At 36.0% G+C, this 17,380-nt stretch overlaps 2 protein-coding genes across 9 annotated transcripts in view; one reads left to right on the top strand and one right to left on the bottom strand.

Moving 5' to 3' along the window:
- The window catches only part of Hrp28 (hnRNPA/B-like 28), a 31,520-nt gene extending 19,743 nt beyond the window's left edge, over nucleotides 1–11,777 (top strand). For 2 of the 8 annotated variants that reach the window (XM_021347616.3, XM_021347615.3), the window contains 4 exons: nucleotides 2,646–2,715; nucleotides 7,876–7,958; nucleotides 8,334–8,412; nucleotides 9,176–11,777. In XM_021347616.3, coding sequence (XP_021203291.2) covers nucleotides 2,646–2,715; nucleotides 7,876–7,958; nucleotides 8,334–8,412; nucleotides 9,176–9,297 — 354 coding nt within the window. In that variant the 3' untranslated portion in view covers nucleotides 9,298–11,777. Of the gene's footprint in view, nucleotides 1–1,473; nucleotides 7,398–7,875; nucleotides 7,959–8,333; nucleotides 8,413–9,175 lie in introns of those variants that run through there. The other 6 variants (XM_062674532.1, XM_012689883.4, NM_001111354.1 and 3 more) reach the window with 5 other exon arrangements.
- Nucleotides 11,253–17,380, bottom strand: part of LOC101744698 (ankyrin repeat domain-containing protein 29) — an 86,228-nt gene continuing 80,100 nt past the window's right edge. The window contains exon 12 of the mRNA XM_038018384.2: nucleotides 11,253–16,610. The gene's annotated coding sequence lies outside the window, so the exon portion shown is untranslated. The remainder of the gene's footprint in view (nucleotides 16,611–17,380) is intronic.

Below are 17,380 nucleotides of genomic sequence, written 5' to 3'. Positions count from 1 at the left end.
TTTTGGTTTTTTTTAAAATACGCATGGATTTTAAGCTGTTGGATAATCAACATGTTCTGGTGTTGGGTAACATTTTTGCTGCAAATCGAATATTATTATAGGTCATTGTTTTTTTTTTTTTAAATTGAATTATTACTTTATTGGGTTTTTGTATCATACAGAATGTATGAAACGTAATCTTGACGTACTTTTAACCTGCTTACCGCTAAATAATGATCACAAATGGTGAACCCTGGATTCTGTACCCTGTAGTGTTTCAATAATATTAACCATCTGTTAAATGTAAGACATATTCATTTAACGTGTGCAAATATTATTGAAATTATCTCATTTGGTGGCAATATTTTAACAAGTTTAGTTTGCTTTTAATCTAATTCACGCTGTCGCTGCTTTTTTTATATATCAAATAATAATTTCAAAAACTAGAAAATAGATGTTGATCAGTAAATTTACTTTAATTTAATATACATTTCACGAATCATTTTTAGTGTAATGCTATAACTGCATCAAGTAAATTGGCAGTATATTCTTTATTTTGAAAGTAGCAACAGCGTGTGCTTCATTTGTATAGTTGAGAAGACTTAAACTTAAATGTCATGCAAATCACATGTTTATGTTTAATGTCATAAAATCGCAAACAAACCTTCGATTGTTACTTTAGATAAATTTTAGTAACACATGAAAAAATTTACAAATGTATTATTAATGTATTAATTAAAAATGTACTAACAATTAAAGAAAATCCAAAGTACAGCCAAGTTGATGGTATCGTTCCGCTTTTCATTTCACTGCTTGTCTCCACCCACCTTCGTACCAAAGACATTCCGTTTGATAATTGTGAATCCCCGCATGAATCCACACATGACTCGCCCGAACCGTTTCAATCGTCTGTTAGAATCTCATCTCGCCTAATTTGGTTGTACTTGTTTGTTTGCGATTTTTTGGTCGGAAGCAATTGAGTGGTGGTTCTGCACCCGGTGAGCGAGCGATGTTCAGCGAAATAAGCCCTCGAACAGACGATTCCGGCCGCCGGCCAGCATGACTAGAGCCGCGTAGTGCCTCCACTTGCATCCGTATGCTGTGTTCAGACTGCTTGGTTGTTCGCGTGGATGTCGCGCGGCCGCGGCGAGCTCCCCCCTTCTCTGCATGTTTTCAGTGGCCAGAGTAAACGTGCGATGTCTTTTTGATACAACGAGCCGTGCTGCGGTCACACACGGCACTCGCACCGCTATGAGGATCAAAAACGTTTTGTTATCGGGTTTCGCTGAAGGTCTCTCTCTCATCGCCTGCCGAGTCTCACTCCTTGGTGCTCCCTCTCCCCTCCCTGTCGCGTATATGTTCATCTCTCTCCCTCTCTGGGACAGTCACACGCTTTCATCCGGTCCATCTTCACGCGCTCCGCTAGTTACATTAAACCTGTGACAACCAATTGTTGTGGCGAGCGGGAGTTTATGTCTTGTTCTTCTTTTCCAGTTGGTCGATCAGGGCCCACAAGAGTGGCTCCTCCAGAAAGACAATTAGAGATAAGGGCGGGTATCGGATGAGGGGATGTCGCGATACGCTGGGGATTTCTCACTATGGACTGTTCCATTGTCGCGACGATAGAGCGCGCTCATCAAAAAGGCATCGCACCGCACTAGATATAAGCTTACCCTTAGTTCGCGTCGCGCCATGTTGTAGCCGCGAGAGATGAACCGCTCGCATTGTTTCATCTCGAGCACTTGTGTAAATTGGCATTTAAAGTACAAATTAGTAAAATTTGGATTTTTCATATTGTTACAGGTTCATAATAGTTAACTTTATCTATAAAAAAATATAATTAAGAGCTGTACTTTAAGTGTTCAGAGATGAAATTTATTCCTTCGAATGTAATCCAGAGTACATTATTTACAAAATTGTGTTATAATTAAATATTGTTGAGAGGAACAAATGAGGGTTCGCACCGAACGTGAGTCCGTGCACACTTCAGTGCAGCCCTATTTAGTTCCTGCAGGCGCGTTGACTTCGAGTGTTTGGCTTTAAGAGTTTATATGTTATATCCCGCACGCCCGACCTTAACCATATCGTAGAACCGTCGGGTTTTTGTGAACGCTTCTCCCGTTATATTTAGAAGCATAGAGATGCCTTAACTAGTACACGTATCATTGTTGTTGGAACCTCGAAGTCGACTCGTCTGAACCCTCGCGGTGGGCACTTGAAAGTACATGAACAGATCACCTCTTAGTATTGTAACATTTGTTTGATCAGTTAAGCCGCGCGTCTATTTCGACACAAAGCAATAATGTTACACTACAGAATGATGAGACGATCCCGATCAACTAACTAGACGGGCATTTGCGGCCGTCACTGATTAACTCCCGCCTCGGGTGACCGCGACCACTCGCTGTAACTAAATGTGTTGTTTGGTCGGCAAAAGCCCGCTAGTCCTCATTGCGTAGGCGGCGATGCTGATTTACGAATGACGCCATGTATTCACTGAGAAATGCGTATAAACATTATATACATTATTTAATAAACGGTACATAATATCGATCAAACAAGCTCGCTAACAAGTGAGTGGACCGTGAATACACGACGTAAAGTATCGCCGCCCGCGTGTCGCCACGGTCGCTCGGCCCCGTGTACGGTGTGGTGTGTGGTGTCAGGGGTCGTCGTACGGCGGCGGCGCGTCCCGCTACGGCGGCGAGTACCAGCAGCCCGCCGCGCAGCCGCCAGGTGTGCACGCGCATCCGCATCACGCGCCCAAACACTTCAACAACGAGTTTAACAAGGAGTGGCCCGCCGCATAAACACATCACACGCCCGCACACACCGCCCGCGCACGCACAGTGCCCGCGCACTGCCCCCGCCCCACCCCCGCCCTGCCCCCGCCCTACCGACTAGCCCCACACCGCACACAGCCGCACAGGTAAGGGAGAGCTGTGTGCCGTGACCGGGCGCCCCCCCGACGTGCCCCCCCCACCCATAGCAATACGAGAAATATTAGCTAAAATGTTCGTGTTTATATAAAAGTATTGATGTTGTAAAACGCAGTTTTGTACATGAAACGTAGTTAAAAGAATTGAAGAAAATATTAATTTTAAGATCGCATTTATGACGATGCAAAATAAATGGACATACAAAATATAGACTTACAAAAAATATAAATATTGCCCTTCGAGAACGTGGTAAAGACCGACTGCATTGACACAAACCCACACGCTGTTAACGTTTATCGTAAGCATATTAAAATAATTAAATTAAATAATTTTTTTAGAAGTTAATTCGTTCGTCTCTTAATTCGATAAGTAAATAATGTATTTATCTCTTCTCTGAACGCTGGCGAAGTAAATGATATTATAGTTGTTTTGGATTTGAGCTCGTCGTGAGAACATCGGCGCAGGAGAATGATATTACTCGGCTCTGTCGCGACCCCCGGCCCGCCCGGACGACGCGTGCTCGTGTACAACGAACGTACACTCTCTTTTTATTCACTTTGCTTTTATTATTCTTATATGGATGTGGGCTTTTTTTTCGTAGATATTTTTCTTTAGTTTTCATGTTTCGAATGTTTTTATTTTCTCTCTCCACTAGTGGAGGATTAGTTTGTGAATTGATTTCTTTTAATGACGCCGGGCTGCCCGCGCCCCGGGTCCGCCCCGGCGCCCCGCGACGGACGCATTTGACAGACAATGTTAAACAAGGCCAATTTTAGGGGAAAGAAGTCACCTAAAGAACTTAACTTAAGCTAATGACTTGTATAAATATTTCGTATATATATCGGTATGTATGTTTAATATTAGAGTTTTGGTTGTTTACCACCCACTAGACTTAGGAAAACGGTAGGTTTTTAATGAAATAATTGTGTTATAATAAATATTTAACGAAACATAGTATGACTGATCGTGTTGTAATAATTTTAATTTTGTCCCGTTTTTTAAAGAAAAGGGAACGTACTGTATAAATAGTAATTTTAATAATTTTTTCTAATACGCATTTTTAGTTTATCGCAGTTTATATATATATAATTTTTTGTTCGTTTAAGTTGATAATAAAATTAATACGTTATAAATTAAATATACCTGCCAAATTGTTAACGAGTAAGCGATAATATCGTTAAAAGAAGCTCAAGCATTTAGATATAGAAGGGCCGAGCCGTATCCTCAGCTCGGGCACCCCTCGCGTGGACCGCGTGTAAATAGGTCATAATATTAATGGATTCTCTCGCCACAGGTAGAATCAAAGGGTCTGTTTGGTTCCCGCGACTCGTAGTCTTCCCTGGCCGCGCTCATTTAAACGTATGCGATAAACACACTGGCAATTTTAGGGAATTAAATTAGCGTTTTTAGTTTCATGTTAAAAAATAATCGTAACTATAGAGGTCGGAATATTTGCCCCCAATCGCGTGTAGTTTGAGGGCGCGTACGTCGCGTCTCTCCCAACCTGTCCGATACGAAGTGAGGTTATAATTTAAAATAACAATGTTAGATTAAATTTAATGTTAGTCCTTTACTGTGTACTATATCGCTCAATCGTTTGACCGATCGACTGATTAAAATTTTAGTGTTTAAGCTAAGTAATTAATCTCGGACAGCGGGAGGGATCGAGGCTGCAGCGGACGCGCCCGGTTTAAGCGCGCTAGATATATTTGTTATAAAACGTTCTTACATTGCATACGAAAAATTGATTGATGATTACATTCAATGCATAATTAACGGTTTAGATTAGGATTATTTAAGATCGCTCCATAAGTAAATTATAATTTGTTGTATCCATTGAGGAACATAGTGAAGTCTGTAAGCAAATTTTATTTAAGGGGTCCGCGGCGAGGGGTGCCGCGTCCCGTGTTAACGATAAAAATAGTGAAAATGAGAATGCCTTTAACATTGTGATGTTCATAGTTAACTGATAATTGGATACATTTCTAATAGTTATATTTGTAACAGTTCGGATTGCGCGTACAGTTATATAGGAAGTTGAAACTCGTACATTTAAGTAACAATGATCGTCTTAATAACGTCGGCGCGTCTTAGGTTAGGTTGTCTCGATTCATTCCTCTCGCGTTCCTTTAGTCTGCAATCTCTCGACCTCCTTCCTTGGTTCGTTTACGATTTCTATGTTTAAATAGTATTCGACTCGCCGAGCATAGGTTTAACGTACAACCACCGATAGCGAACGAATGAAACCGTTCGAATCTGTTTGTTAATGTTAGGAAAAGTTGCCTTACAAAAAAAAAAAAAAATAAGTGAATATATAGATGATTTATAAATTGTGTTATTTTCAGTGATAATGATTAGCACTAAGGTGTATTAGGGCCAGAAAGGGGTTCCTTCGACCACAACTACGGAACAATTAAGAACTTAGTTTGTAATTAACAAATGTGGCAATCAATCTAATTAAAATAAAAGAGTATAATTTATTTAAATAAAGATATAAAAGATATGTATTAGAAGTTTTTAGATTTACTCAAATGATTAACTTAGTGCAAATTATCGTGAAGAAGAAATTTTAATAATCAATTGATACTATTTATATGGGTTTTTAATTATTATTATTATTATTATATAGGAAGAGAACGTTAATGAAAAAAAAAATTAAAATATCGATGAATTTATTAATTAAACATAGTTAGCAAAATACAAAATACGGTAAGACTCTTTAGAGGCTAGTCTGTCAAATGTGTCCAGCGCCGCGCAGCCGGCACCCAGCCCTTGGATATAATGTCGACATAAGATAAATATTACTTGTATCTTAAAGTTTTAATGTTTATCGAGTAAAGAAAAAAAAAAAAAGTTTATTAATATAATATTTTTAAATCATGGCTTAACTGTAGTGATGTTGTGTAGTTAACATTTTCGACTCCTGTTTGTGTATCAATCACTAAATGATATTTACGAATAGTGTACGCGGTTTTTATATGTGTATGTTTATTCAGTAGCTATTTATAAAATATGGTAAACGTGTTTGTGTACCGCGGTGCGATCGAGAACCGCCTCCGCACGCGCGCTGCTTTCATTAATATATTTACGATCGTAATTGACTAATTATACAAGATCCTTAGTGTTACATTTAGACTAGCGGTCGGATTCTCTTTAAGTTCCCTATATTTACTACTACTACTACTACTATACTATCATATTACTACTACTACTACTACTACTACTCGTCTTGTAAAATTAAAATATTTTGCATTTAAAAGTGTACACGACCCACGGTCAATTTACTTGTAGTCTTTTCGAAAGTTATTTTTAAAATCAATGCAGGTATTATAAAATAAATAACCTCATATTTATACTAGAATTTAATATTAAATATAATTATTGATATCCATTGTGTCGTAAAATTAATTGCACGGGCTTTACAGTTAATTATAACATTAATTATTATTAAAAAAAAAATACCTAGGGCAAGTTGTTATTTATTTCTGTTTTAATTAAAATTGATGTTGATTAATTTTAATCTATATAATTTTTTAATAGTGGATTAAAGTACATAATTCTCGATTGAATTAGAATACAAAATTTGTTAGGTGAGCTATTGACTGATGTACAATATTAAAGTAATGTTTAATTACGGCAGTATATAAGTTGTGCGCCGCCGGCACGGACGCGCCATTGTATTTAACAATATTTTGTATTAATTTTTTTTTAAATGTAATTAATTGGAAGCGGCGACCGCGACCGAGTCACATAAGCAAGTTACGATTGTAAGACTATTTATCTAGTAGAGATTTGTTAATAATGTGTAAAAAAAAAACTAATTACTTAGCCCTAACGAGTACAGATCGCGTGAAGCCTTTAGAGGTCCGCGGCGGGCGCGTGCGGCGCCGCGACGCGCCCGCCGCCGACGAATAAGTTACTTTATGTTCGTTATATTAAAGCTGAAAATTATGATAGACATACACGAGCGTCCTTGTTATTTCATTAATACGATTACCTAATGATAATTAGTTAATTACGGTTAATAAATTATTAATTTTAACCGAAGCACTTATATAAATAAGACGAGAATAGCTTTTTTTTATGTAAGCGAAAAGTTGTTTGATGTAATAAAATTAAACTGCTAACTTACAACATATAATAACACTGAGGTCTTTTGAAGTAGTAACTATGCATTATTTCATATTAGGTATTTTGGGTATATTTTAGTGTTAGACTTAACTGGTAACATTAAGTAAGGTAGTTTGTAAATGTAACGGAAACATAAAGCAGTTTGTCGTAGTTTCTTACTATTAAGCTTCTTCTATTTTAATGGATTAAGTAACACTACTGGTTGATTAATTAAAAAGAATATTTAATTAATACCACTGCAAATATTTGATATATCTTATGATGAAATATATATATATATATATATCTACTCGTAAGGACATTATAAAACGTAGATAATTAAAAGAAATCAAAAATATTAAAAAAGTATATGAATGCATTTTTACTGAACAACGTGATCCCCATCCCGTAGTCTTACGTAGCCTCAGTCGCGGCGACCGACGTCCCCACGTGTACTGTATCATAATTTTAGTTCCGATGTAACGTAACGTAACGTGACGCAGCGTGACGACGAACAGAACGTCGAGCCCTCCCAATTAATTATGTTGCTCATTTATTTATTATATTATATTTACTTAATCTATCATATATTTCTATTAGTAATCTTATAATAATATTTAATATATACATATTCATTATATATATGTATAATTAGCATCGTTTCCGCAATATAAATCTATAATCACACAAAGTAACTTCATTTTTTATTTACGCACTAACGTTCACGTTTTGTGTCCCCTTAATTTGGATTCTTTGGTGCAATGAAAGTCGTGTGTTGAAGAACGCTTTTGTTGCAACGGTCTGTAGCGATTGATCGCGATTAACTGGTACACGGAATGCACGACAGAGGGAGACGGTGTCGGCGGCCACGCCGGGAGCCCCAAGTTCATGAACGTGCAAATGACCGACACAGTAGGAACGCAACCTCAGGTTTTATCATTTCCACTGTACCGAGTGCTTAGTGCGAGTTTTTTAACGTTCTCGATAGCGTAAAAGTTAAGCCATTTTTTGTGTGCAGTTGGAACAGCGCCACCTAGCGGCAAACGTACGCAAACGACCCCATTCCATACAAATATGAACTAACTTTTACGGTATCGAGTACGTTAAGAAACTCGCACTAAGCACACTGATTATGTAAATTCTAAATTTACAAAAAAAAATTACTTGTATCTAACAAATTCCTATAGTAGGATTAGAGATTTTAATTACGAGTATATTTAATGAGAATTTAGATTGAGGTAGTTTGAAATTTTGTCGTATTTGATGGAGTATGGAGAGTCACATTGCTTGTACTGATGAAAACAGGTGCAGCTAATGTACTACGGCGGCGTGATGTCGCCCCAGCCGTCGTTCTGTAATGTCTCCGATATGGCGTCCGTCTCAGGTTCGATAATATTCATAAAGAGCAAAGAGTAAAAATACAAAAAAAAGAAAGAAAATAGTAGGTCTAGCGAAAGTATCTCAAGTAGATAGACATCACACGAACACTTATCTATTTAGGGAATGCGAATTCGCATTGCGAATTAGGCGTATGTCCATTGTACTCGTAGAGATGATTAGGTCGTAATTATTAGCCTTGATTTGTATTTCCAATTCCGTTTACTGCTGGCAAGTGGATAGTGGTGCGCGTGGTGCGGGTAAGTTAATTTTATTACTAGCATTTTTTTAAATTAAAAAGTGCAAAATGAAGTACTGCTTTAAAACACTAGATTTACGGAAGTTAATTTAAAACAATTTGGAAAATTTTAAGACCTTTTTCAGTTAATGGAATTTCGTTGTAACTTTTTTCTTTTTCTTTTTTTTAAGACTGTAACTTCGACTTCAATTTTAAGTACGCGCAATAATTTCTTTAATTTATTTAATGTCTAATCTTTATTCACATTAATCAACAAAGTTTAATAATAATATGACTTATTTAAATGACGCATTTCAAAATCAGAATAAATATTTTGGGAGTAATTTTTTTGTTATTAAATCTATACCAACCAAAAATAACTAAATATTTGTGTGAATAAAGACGCGGATGTTAAGGTTTGAGACGAAACAGTTTTATTTTTAAACGCGTCCGTAAATCTAGTGTCGATAAAATTGCTACGTTTTGATGTGTTGTTTTCGTGTACAAGTTTCGTAATGCAAGTGTACGTTAGGTGACGACTATGAGTACACTGGAGGCTCTGGTGATGGATACCAGCGCGCGTCGAAGCGCAGCTACCACGGCTCGTCGTCCGGGTCCGCGTCCGCCTCGTCCTACCATCCCTACAGGCGCTAGCGACCTCCTGTGAGAGACCCAACTCTCAGCCACTCATGGGCTCCTGGTACTTGATTGCGTTCGTGGTTTGATGGTTTATGGGGGATTCTAATAACATTTATGGTTCAATCTGGCATGTTTCGTTGTTTTTTTTCTAATTTCAGAGGTTCCTTTTTATTATATTTTTCGTCAGTCGTCGTTTGTAACCGCCAGATCTGAAGTCTGAAATTAGACGAAAAATAAGCAAAAGCCAAATTAAACAGTAAATGTGATTTTTAGTCGTTCTATATGACTTGTATCTTAATATTAGTGTTGCCTCGCGTTCTTTGCTGAGGTCTGCATCTACAGAATATCATCTTAGGACAAGAGTAAAAAAAAACAATCCGATTTCTATCTATATGTCGCATGTCCCATAAACTAATCAAATTAGCGTATTTTATCTGTAAAATAGTAGTACTATAATTATTATATTTTTTTTTCTATACATTGAATCATTGTATTTGTAAATGATGTTTTTTTTTTTAAATCCAATCTAGCCTGTGGTGTTTGTTTTGTAACAAAGTAATGATGCATTTCGTACATATCATTATGTTTTCTGTAGTCTGTCGATTAATGGAATAAGTCTTCGATGATTGTGTAGTAGATGTAATAATAATTATACATATATCAGGCAAACGTGCATGGGTCCCCTCAGACTTATACGTTTATTTCGTTTCATAAGTTAGAATAGTTTTCTTTGATCCTGGACAATGTTTGTCGTGTTCCGATTGACTTTTCAATCCGTAAACACGTAAATGAAATTCGTCAGTTGTAAATGCAAACGCGCTGTTTTGTAGAGCGGTCGGTACAATCGAGCCGACAATTGGAACGTGTAGTCTTGTCCCCATAGATGGCGTCTGTAATCGTCTTTGTAATTTAATAGCGTGGATCCCGCTCGACAAAGATAGACTGTACCCTCGGTACTGTTAATTTTTGTAAATAAAGTCGAAATTAAATTCATGAGTGTGTTAAGATTCATATTGCCCGTTTGCACTTTGAAAATCAACACCGAATCACATAAATGTTTTAAGTATTGGCATAATAAGTGCATAGTATAGCGGCAGGAGAGTGAAGCAATGACGTCACGGTCCCCACGTACACAGGACTATATGGCAACCACACTCAGATTTAAATGTAGTATTCAAATGGTTTTGTCCCCTGGTTGTTATTGGATTGATTCCAATGCTGGTTGATTAAAAACAACATTGCGCGTGTTGTTACTATTTAAAAAACAATATATTTTTTTATTTCTAGGTACGTAGGGACCGTTTTTAAGATTAAAATGTGCCACGTCCCTTAAATCGCTAAGTACGTGCACTTTTATCTCATATCTGTATATTAGTGAAGTCGAAATGAATTACTTTAAACTGTTACGAATATCATATTCCGTCGTGTCTGTGTCGACTGGCTAATATTAATAAAATAAAAAAAATACCACATTACCTCATATTTTGATGCTGGCTGATGTTAGGAAAAAGTAAATTTACATGTCAAAATTTATAGACTTGCCCAAGTTTATGTTTGTATCAATATTAATTCTATAAATGTTAAATTAGGATAACTAAAAAGTAAGTTATACAAATTCAAGTGAACAAATAGCGTGACTGTTGCAACATCAGGAAACATGGAGGCGCTAGTTGTAACTAATTATAATAAAAATTGCATCCAAGTAACTAATCTCTAGAACGAAACTCTTCTTAACCCGGACTGAATGTATTGCGAACGGACAGTAGTTTGTTTATCAAACTTTTAAATTGATTTTTGTGCTCGATTACCCTCTGTTGACTGTGTATTTTTTTTTGTTTACTTCTAAATAAACGTACTAATAAATAAACATTTTATTTTCCACTGAAACTGACAAGACTGGCCTAGGGTATCCTCGCAACGCGTTTATCGAATTAATATAATAACTATACGTTGGAAATGAAACGATGAGATTGTATTTTTGAATATTTATTTTTTTGAATATACATCTATTTTTATTTTTGAAAATACATAAATTTATTCTTAAAGCATATTAGATAGGCCTTATAATAATTAATGTACATTTAAAAAAAAACGAGATAAGCAAAATACAAAATGGTCGAAATATATAAATTTATTTTAAATACTATAATATTAAAGCTTAAAAACAATTATGTGACGATGTATAATAATAGTATGTAATGTTAAAATTACGTTGAATGAATTTTTACGAGCTTTTTAGATTTAAATATTTTTAAAAGCTTAAATTTAAGAAGTATAAAATTAATTATAATAGATACTTCAATAGCAATTCGTCATATTAATTATAATGGACCGCTGAAACACGTAATAATTAATAATATTTTCTAATTAATTTTTCTTATATTTAAATCTAAGTTATTATAATTTGGCTTAGATATATCAAAAAACACTGTTTTAATTGATAAGTTTTACGAGAAATTCTTAATGTTCGATTAATAAAATATTCAATATTATAATGAATTTTAAGCTTATTTTACAAACTAAAATACAAGTACTTAGTTTATTGACATTTGCACTGGAAAATCAAAGAATAAGTTTTTATTTAGAAAAAAATTATAAGATTTTTACAATTTTATTTAGACAAGTTTTCAAGATATTTTCAGAGGATAATTTTTTGTTATGATGTAATGAATTACCAATGAACTTACTGCACGTAGGTAAGTACTAGATACAAAATCACTTGTAAGCTCTTCGAAATACTAGTCTATGATAATAATAAAATATTTTACTGGTGGTAGGACGTCTTGCGAGTCCGCGCGGGTAGGTACCACCGCCACGCCTATTTCTGCGGTAAAGCAGTTGAAGGCCCACCCACGGCAGCCAGCCGTTGTACTATACCGAGACCTTAGAACGCATATCTCAAGGTGGGTGGCGGCATTTACGCTGTAGATGTCTATGGACTCCAGTAATCACTTAACACCAGGTAGGCTGTGAGCTTCACCCATCTAAGTAATAAAAAAATAATATGAAGATAGATAATGTGATTTTGTTAAAACGCAAAAGTTATAAACTGGCCCTTTAGGTTTCACAAGTGTTGAGTGGTCATCAGGCACTATTTTTAATATTACCTTCAGAGTATGTACATACATTAAATCTTTATTTACTTTTCTTACGTCTTGGAAGTCCGTACGGGAAGGTGCCGCCACCACCACTGCCTATTTCTGCCTTGAAGCAATAATCTGATTTGAAGGAGGTGCTGCAAATATGTACTTCTATACTATCTATACTAATATTATAAAGAGGAAAGATTTGCTTGTTTGTATTGAATAGGCTCTGAAACTACTGAACCGATTTATCTGTCACTCGGGAAGCTACACAAGCTTCCCGACTGAGATACGCTATAATCTTTTTTGAAAAAAATTAGAGATCCTTACTAAAACTTCAATAATGTAACCCAAGGCGTAAAAAATTTGTCTAAAATATTGTTTACAGCGCGTGCGCTGCGAAAACTACTAATGATAGAATTAAATAATGTACTACGACTTTGTAGAACACAATATTATTTACGAAAAGTGTCGGGACAGCATATGTCTATTATAGTTATGCCGCAATAAGTGTTCTTTTATTTAAAAAAATAAAACGACTTCAAATATCGTTAAAATTTTTGTTAAAGACCCGAGCGGAGCCGTAGCGGTCCGCTTGTGTACTATAAGACAAACTGTCAAGGTAGGTGACGGCATTTGAGTAGCTGAAGTTTATGGTCTCCACTAACATCACATGAGGCGGGCAGAGCTCATCTATCCGTCTAATAAAAAAATAGAGTCCTATGACATCGACACCTCCATGCAATAAAATTGTAACTCATGTTTTGAGATTTTTGGTGAGAGTAAAATGAAAATTCCAAATATCATAGCTATTCAAGGTTTCACTCTACAATCTTCGAAAGTGTTGTTATCCTATGTTTTTAATGTGCACTATTGTCATGTACTTTAAGATTATTAAAAAAAAGTTGTTTTCATGGCTTTTCATGACTTACGTGAAAAACAATGCATAATCAAGTCACTTGAGCTACAGTGACAAACATTGTATGTCTGAGTTACGTCCTTTATTTTTTTACGTATTATGTTTTTTATCTTTTCAAACAATTGTAACTCTGAGTTACAATTTTATTGCATGAAAATTGTATGTAAACGTTCAATTGTTTTTCATACAAATAATTGCAAATTTCTTAAAAATCCTATCATAATGGACATAAGTCACTATAACAGGATTAATATTAATTAAAATATTTGATTGTAAGACTAAAACTGCAGCTTACTGACAAAATTTATTAAAAGTTAATTAGAACAAACACTAATTATTAAACCATCGCACGCAGTACCTACCTACCATTTAAAATCAGCCGCTAATGACAGGTATAACAAAAAAAAACAACTCCATTTTCTTGTTTGGTAACATTAATAAAATAGAACTCAATAACAATTAATTTTCATCATCACTTTTGTTATCTTCAGCTAATTGAGTTGAATGTGGAAGATTTAAGTAAAATTTGTGGTAAATTTCTGGAATCGCGTTGCACTTGTATAAACTTACGAGATCTTTAAAATTTCCTGTGGAAATTGGGAGTATTTTATCGTTGAGTAATATTTTTTTTATTGCTTAGATGGGTGGACGAGCTCACAGCCCACCTGAAGTTAAGTGGTTACTGGAGCCCATAGACATCTACAACGTAAATCGTAAATGCGCCACCCACTAAAACGGGTAACGGAATACTTTCTTCCTCTGGCTGTTCACATTGAGTTGTTTCTTTAATTCTTGTCGATTTTTAATGCGTTTCCAAGTAAGGTTAATAGTTAGATATTGGCTGCTTAAATAATCATATTGAAAATATATTAAATCTTGGTTTTCTTTTTCTATTTTAATGTGTTTTAATTTAGACCACATTACTTTTTCTCATAAATATCCAAGTTGTTTTTATCCGTCAGAAGTCTTTAAAATCTAGAATTACATTCTGATCTAATTCAGCTACGACTAAGGCTCGCATGTTGTTTTAGCACATCTAATTAAAGTGATCCATTGCTCTAGTACGTAAATAATTTGATTTTTATTCCGTAGTTCATTCAATGCATGCATGGCATTCTTCAGATCCTTCAGATTGCGAATGTCCAATTTCAAAATAGTTATGTATAATCGATATGCCAAATATTTTAGACGCATAGGAAACATAGCTATTATTATTCGGTTATGGTTTTGTCCGCCACAGCAATTAGAAAAAAAGTTAAATATGCGAAAGCCTTCTTCATATTTCTGTTTAATAAAAAGAAACACAGCCTGTTGTCTCGTTCCATACGCACGAATATCCTTTGGACTTTCCTAAATTAAAGATGGTAAAACTATATACAGCAAATTTCCTTCTATAGTAAAATAATGAAACTTCAGATCGGGGTGTTGTTAAAACATTATGTAAGTCATAAATGGCTGAGACTATGCTTGGATATCTTTTGGATTGAAACTTAGATATAAGTCAGATACAGAGGTTTTGGCTTATCAAATTCTATGTTGTATTCTTTATAAAACATATATTTATACTGTCTAGAATTTGACACTTGTTTTGTTGGACAATTAACCTTCATCCGATCAACGTAAAGTCCATATAATTTAGAGTATGTTAAAAAGTATAATTTGTAAAGTATAATTTGAAAGTTCTTTTTCTTACGGTATGGGAATCAATTCTAGAGGTTAATGATAATGATTTCTGACAGAATCTTTCACTGCATCTGGGATCAGATTTGTTCGACTATTATGACTTCCTCTCAAATCCCTTGTTATAATTCCTGTCCCTCCTGCATCTATCTCCTTGTAAATAGTTTGCAACCACATGTCGGTAATACAGAGTGTCGAAAATCATATTTTTACATAACCTTTTCTTGTCGCCATCAGCATATAAATAGTAATTAAAGGACCAATGACGTCGTGAGTGACAAATAACTGATGTTGTTATTTATTTTCGTTAAACTCTGTCTACACATCTACATACAAAATTTACTTGCCTTGACTCAGACACCAAAAATCTTTAAAAATCGCATATCTCGCCGTTTCCGATATCCTTTCTTTACAATTTTTAATCACGTAAACCGCACACACAATGCAAGTAAACTCGGGCGACAAGATCGTAATGCATCTTAGGGGTCAGGCCCACACAAAAACTAATATCAAAATCCGTGCAAAAACATTGTAACTCAGGTTACAATGCAGTAGCATGGTATTTTGTGTTCATAAACTCCAGAGTCATGCTGTACAAAGATTGTGTACAATTTTGTTGTATTTCATTGATTAGATATTCGTAATATTTTGTGTATTGTAAATAAAGTTACAATAACCTTGCAGGTTAATCTGGTTTTTTTGGGGATTTACAATGCTTTTACCTCTTTCATAAAATCAAATTGAATAGGCGTAGAGTTACAATTATTACACAGAAAAAATCCTTTTTCTTTTTGTATCCGAATAGCATTGTAACTCAAAATTTGTAAAAAAATGAGTTACGATGTTGTTGCATGGAGGTGTCGACACAGTCTTCAGTCGGAGTTAAAGGTATCGTCGGCGAGAGGCAGGCGTCTAACGGTCCGCTGACGGGGTGTCTGCGAATGATTACAACCGTCGGCCGTGCGCTCGTGTCCGGTGTGATTAGTGGAGTTGCTTAACGTTCTCGATAGGCTAAAAGTTAACTCGTTGGAACGTTTGCCGCTAAAGGCGCTGTTACTGTAGGAGCACACGGTTACCTAGTGCAAAGCGGACGTCATTGATAGTCTACAATACATCTATACTAATATATAAATCTACAGTGGTTGTTACGGATGTTCCATTATAACTACTGAACCATGCATCCGATTGACTTGAAACTTGGTATCCATGTAGAAAATACATGTACTTAACGGATAGGCTAATATTTATATGAGTGTTGGACTTCCTACGCTAGTTGCGAGGGCGTTAATGATGAGAATCTTTGTGGGGGTGAGAATTAATTTTAAATGCCCAGCGAAACGGGCTAGTACATTAATAAAGATATTAACTTTGATTTTGATACCACTAAAGCTCTGTAATAGCTGTGTAGATCCGCTCGGTGTGAAAGGACCCTAAGGTTTTAACATGCTGTATCATCAGTAATAGTAAAGTACTGTATTGAGCGCTGGAACTGGGTAGCGGTCTGCGAGTGAGCTATGGCGGCGTGGAGTTCCGCCTGGCCGCGCAGTTTCGGCAGTCGCAGGCGTGCGGCGCCCCGGGGACAGCCAGCGGAGCCCCGGGCGCGGCGTGCGCGGCGCGGTAGCACAGCTCGCGGTATCGGGCGCACCCTGGACCACAAGGTGACGTCACTTGTCTTGCCAACTATACGAGTATAGGTACCTACTGCTTGTTGACAACAAATCGATAGTCCTCTCTTGTGTATATCTCGGCCACGGTTTCAACTCGTATGAGTAATAATAAATTATGTACTTTTGGAAAAGACTTAGAACTCCGGACTCAAGTTAACGAAAGCTGAGAGAAGTTAATAAAAATGCAGACGCCGAACGTGAGATGTTGAAGTTTCGAGCCCTCGTTAAAATGGTGGTAGTGGTTGTTAGGACTATGTACAAAACGTACGTACCGAAGCCTATTATACATAATGAAAGTTCATTAGTACAGACTTATTCTTATTTGATAAAAGAAATAAAAATTATTTAATTTTAGGAATGTGTGTGTGTAGTGTTTCACGCGTTCATGTGTCTGTGTGATCGCTTTAGTTAGCAATTAGATTGTGAGGTAGGGATTATGCGACGCGCAGCGGACGCGCCTAAACTAGGCTAAGGGTTTTACTAAATTTGAAAACATGATACATACATTAATTAGGATAATAACTAGGTACATAGTATAGCGGCAGGCGAGTGAAGCAGTGACGGCGCGGTACACAAGACTGTAGCTTGCATCGTACCACACTTAGATTTAAATGTAATATTCAAATGGTTTTGTCCCCTGATTATTATTGGATCGATTCCAATGCTGGTTGATTAAGAACAGCAGCCATACATTACAATGTGTATCACTATGTTGTATGTAATTGAACACTCAGACAGTCAGTCTGAGG

Source organism: Bombyx mori, chromosome 21 (genome assembly GCF_030269925.1).
Source record: "Bombyx mori chromosome 21, ASM3026992v2".
Lineage (NCBI taxonomy): Eukaryota > Metazoa > Arthropoda > Insecta > Lepidoptera > Bombycidae > Bombyx > Bombyx mori.
This window is presented reverse-complemented; position numbering and strand designations above follow the sequence as displayed.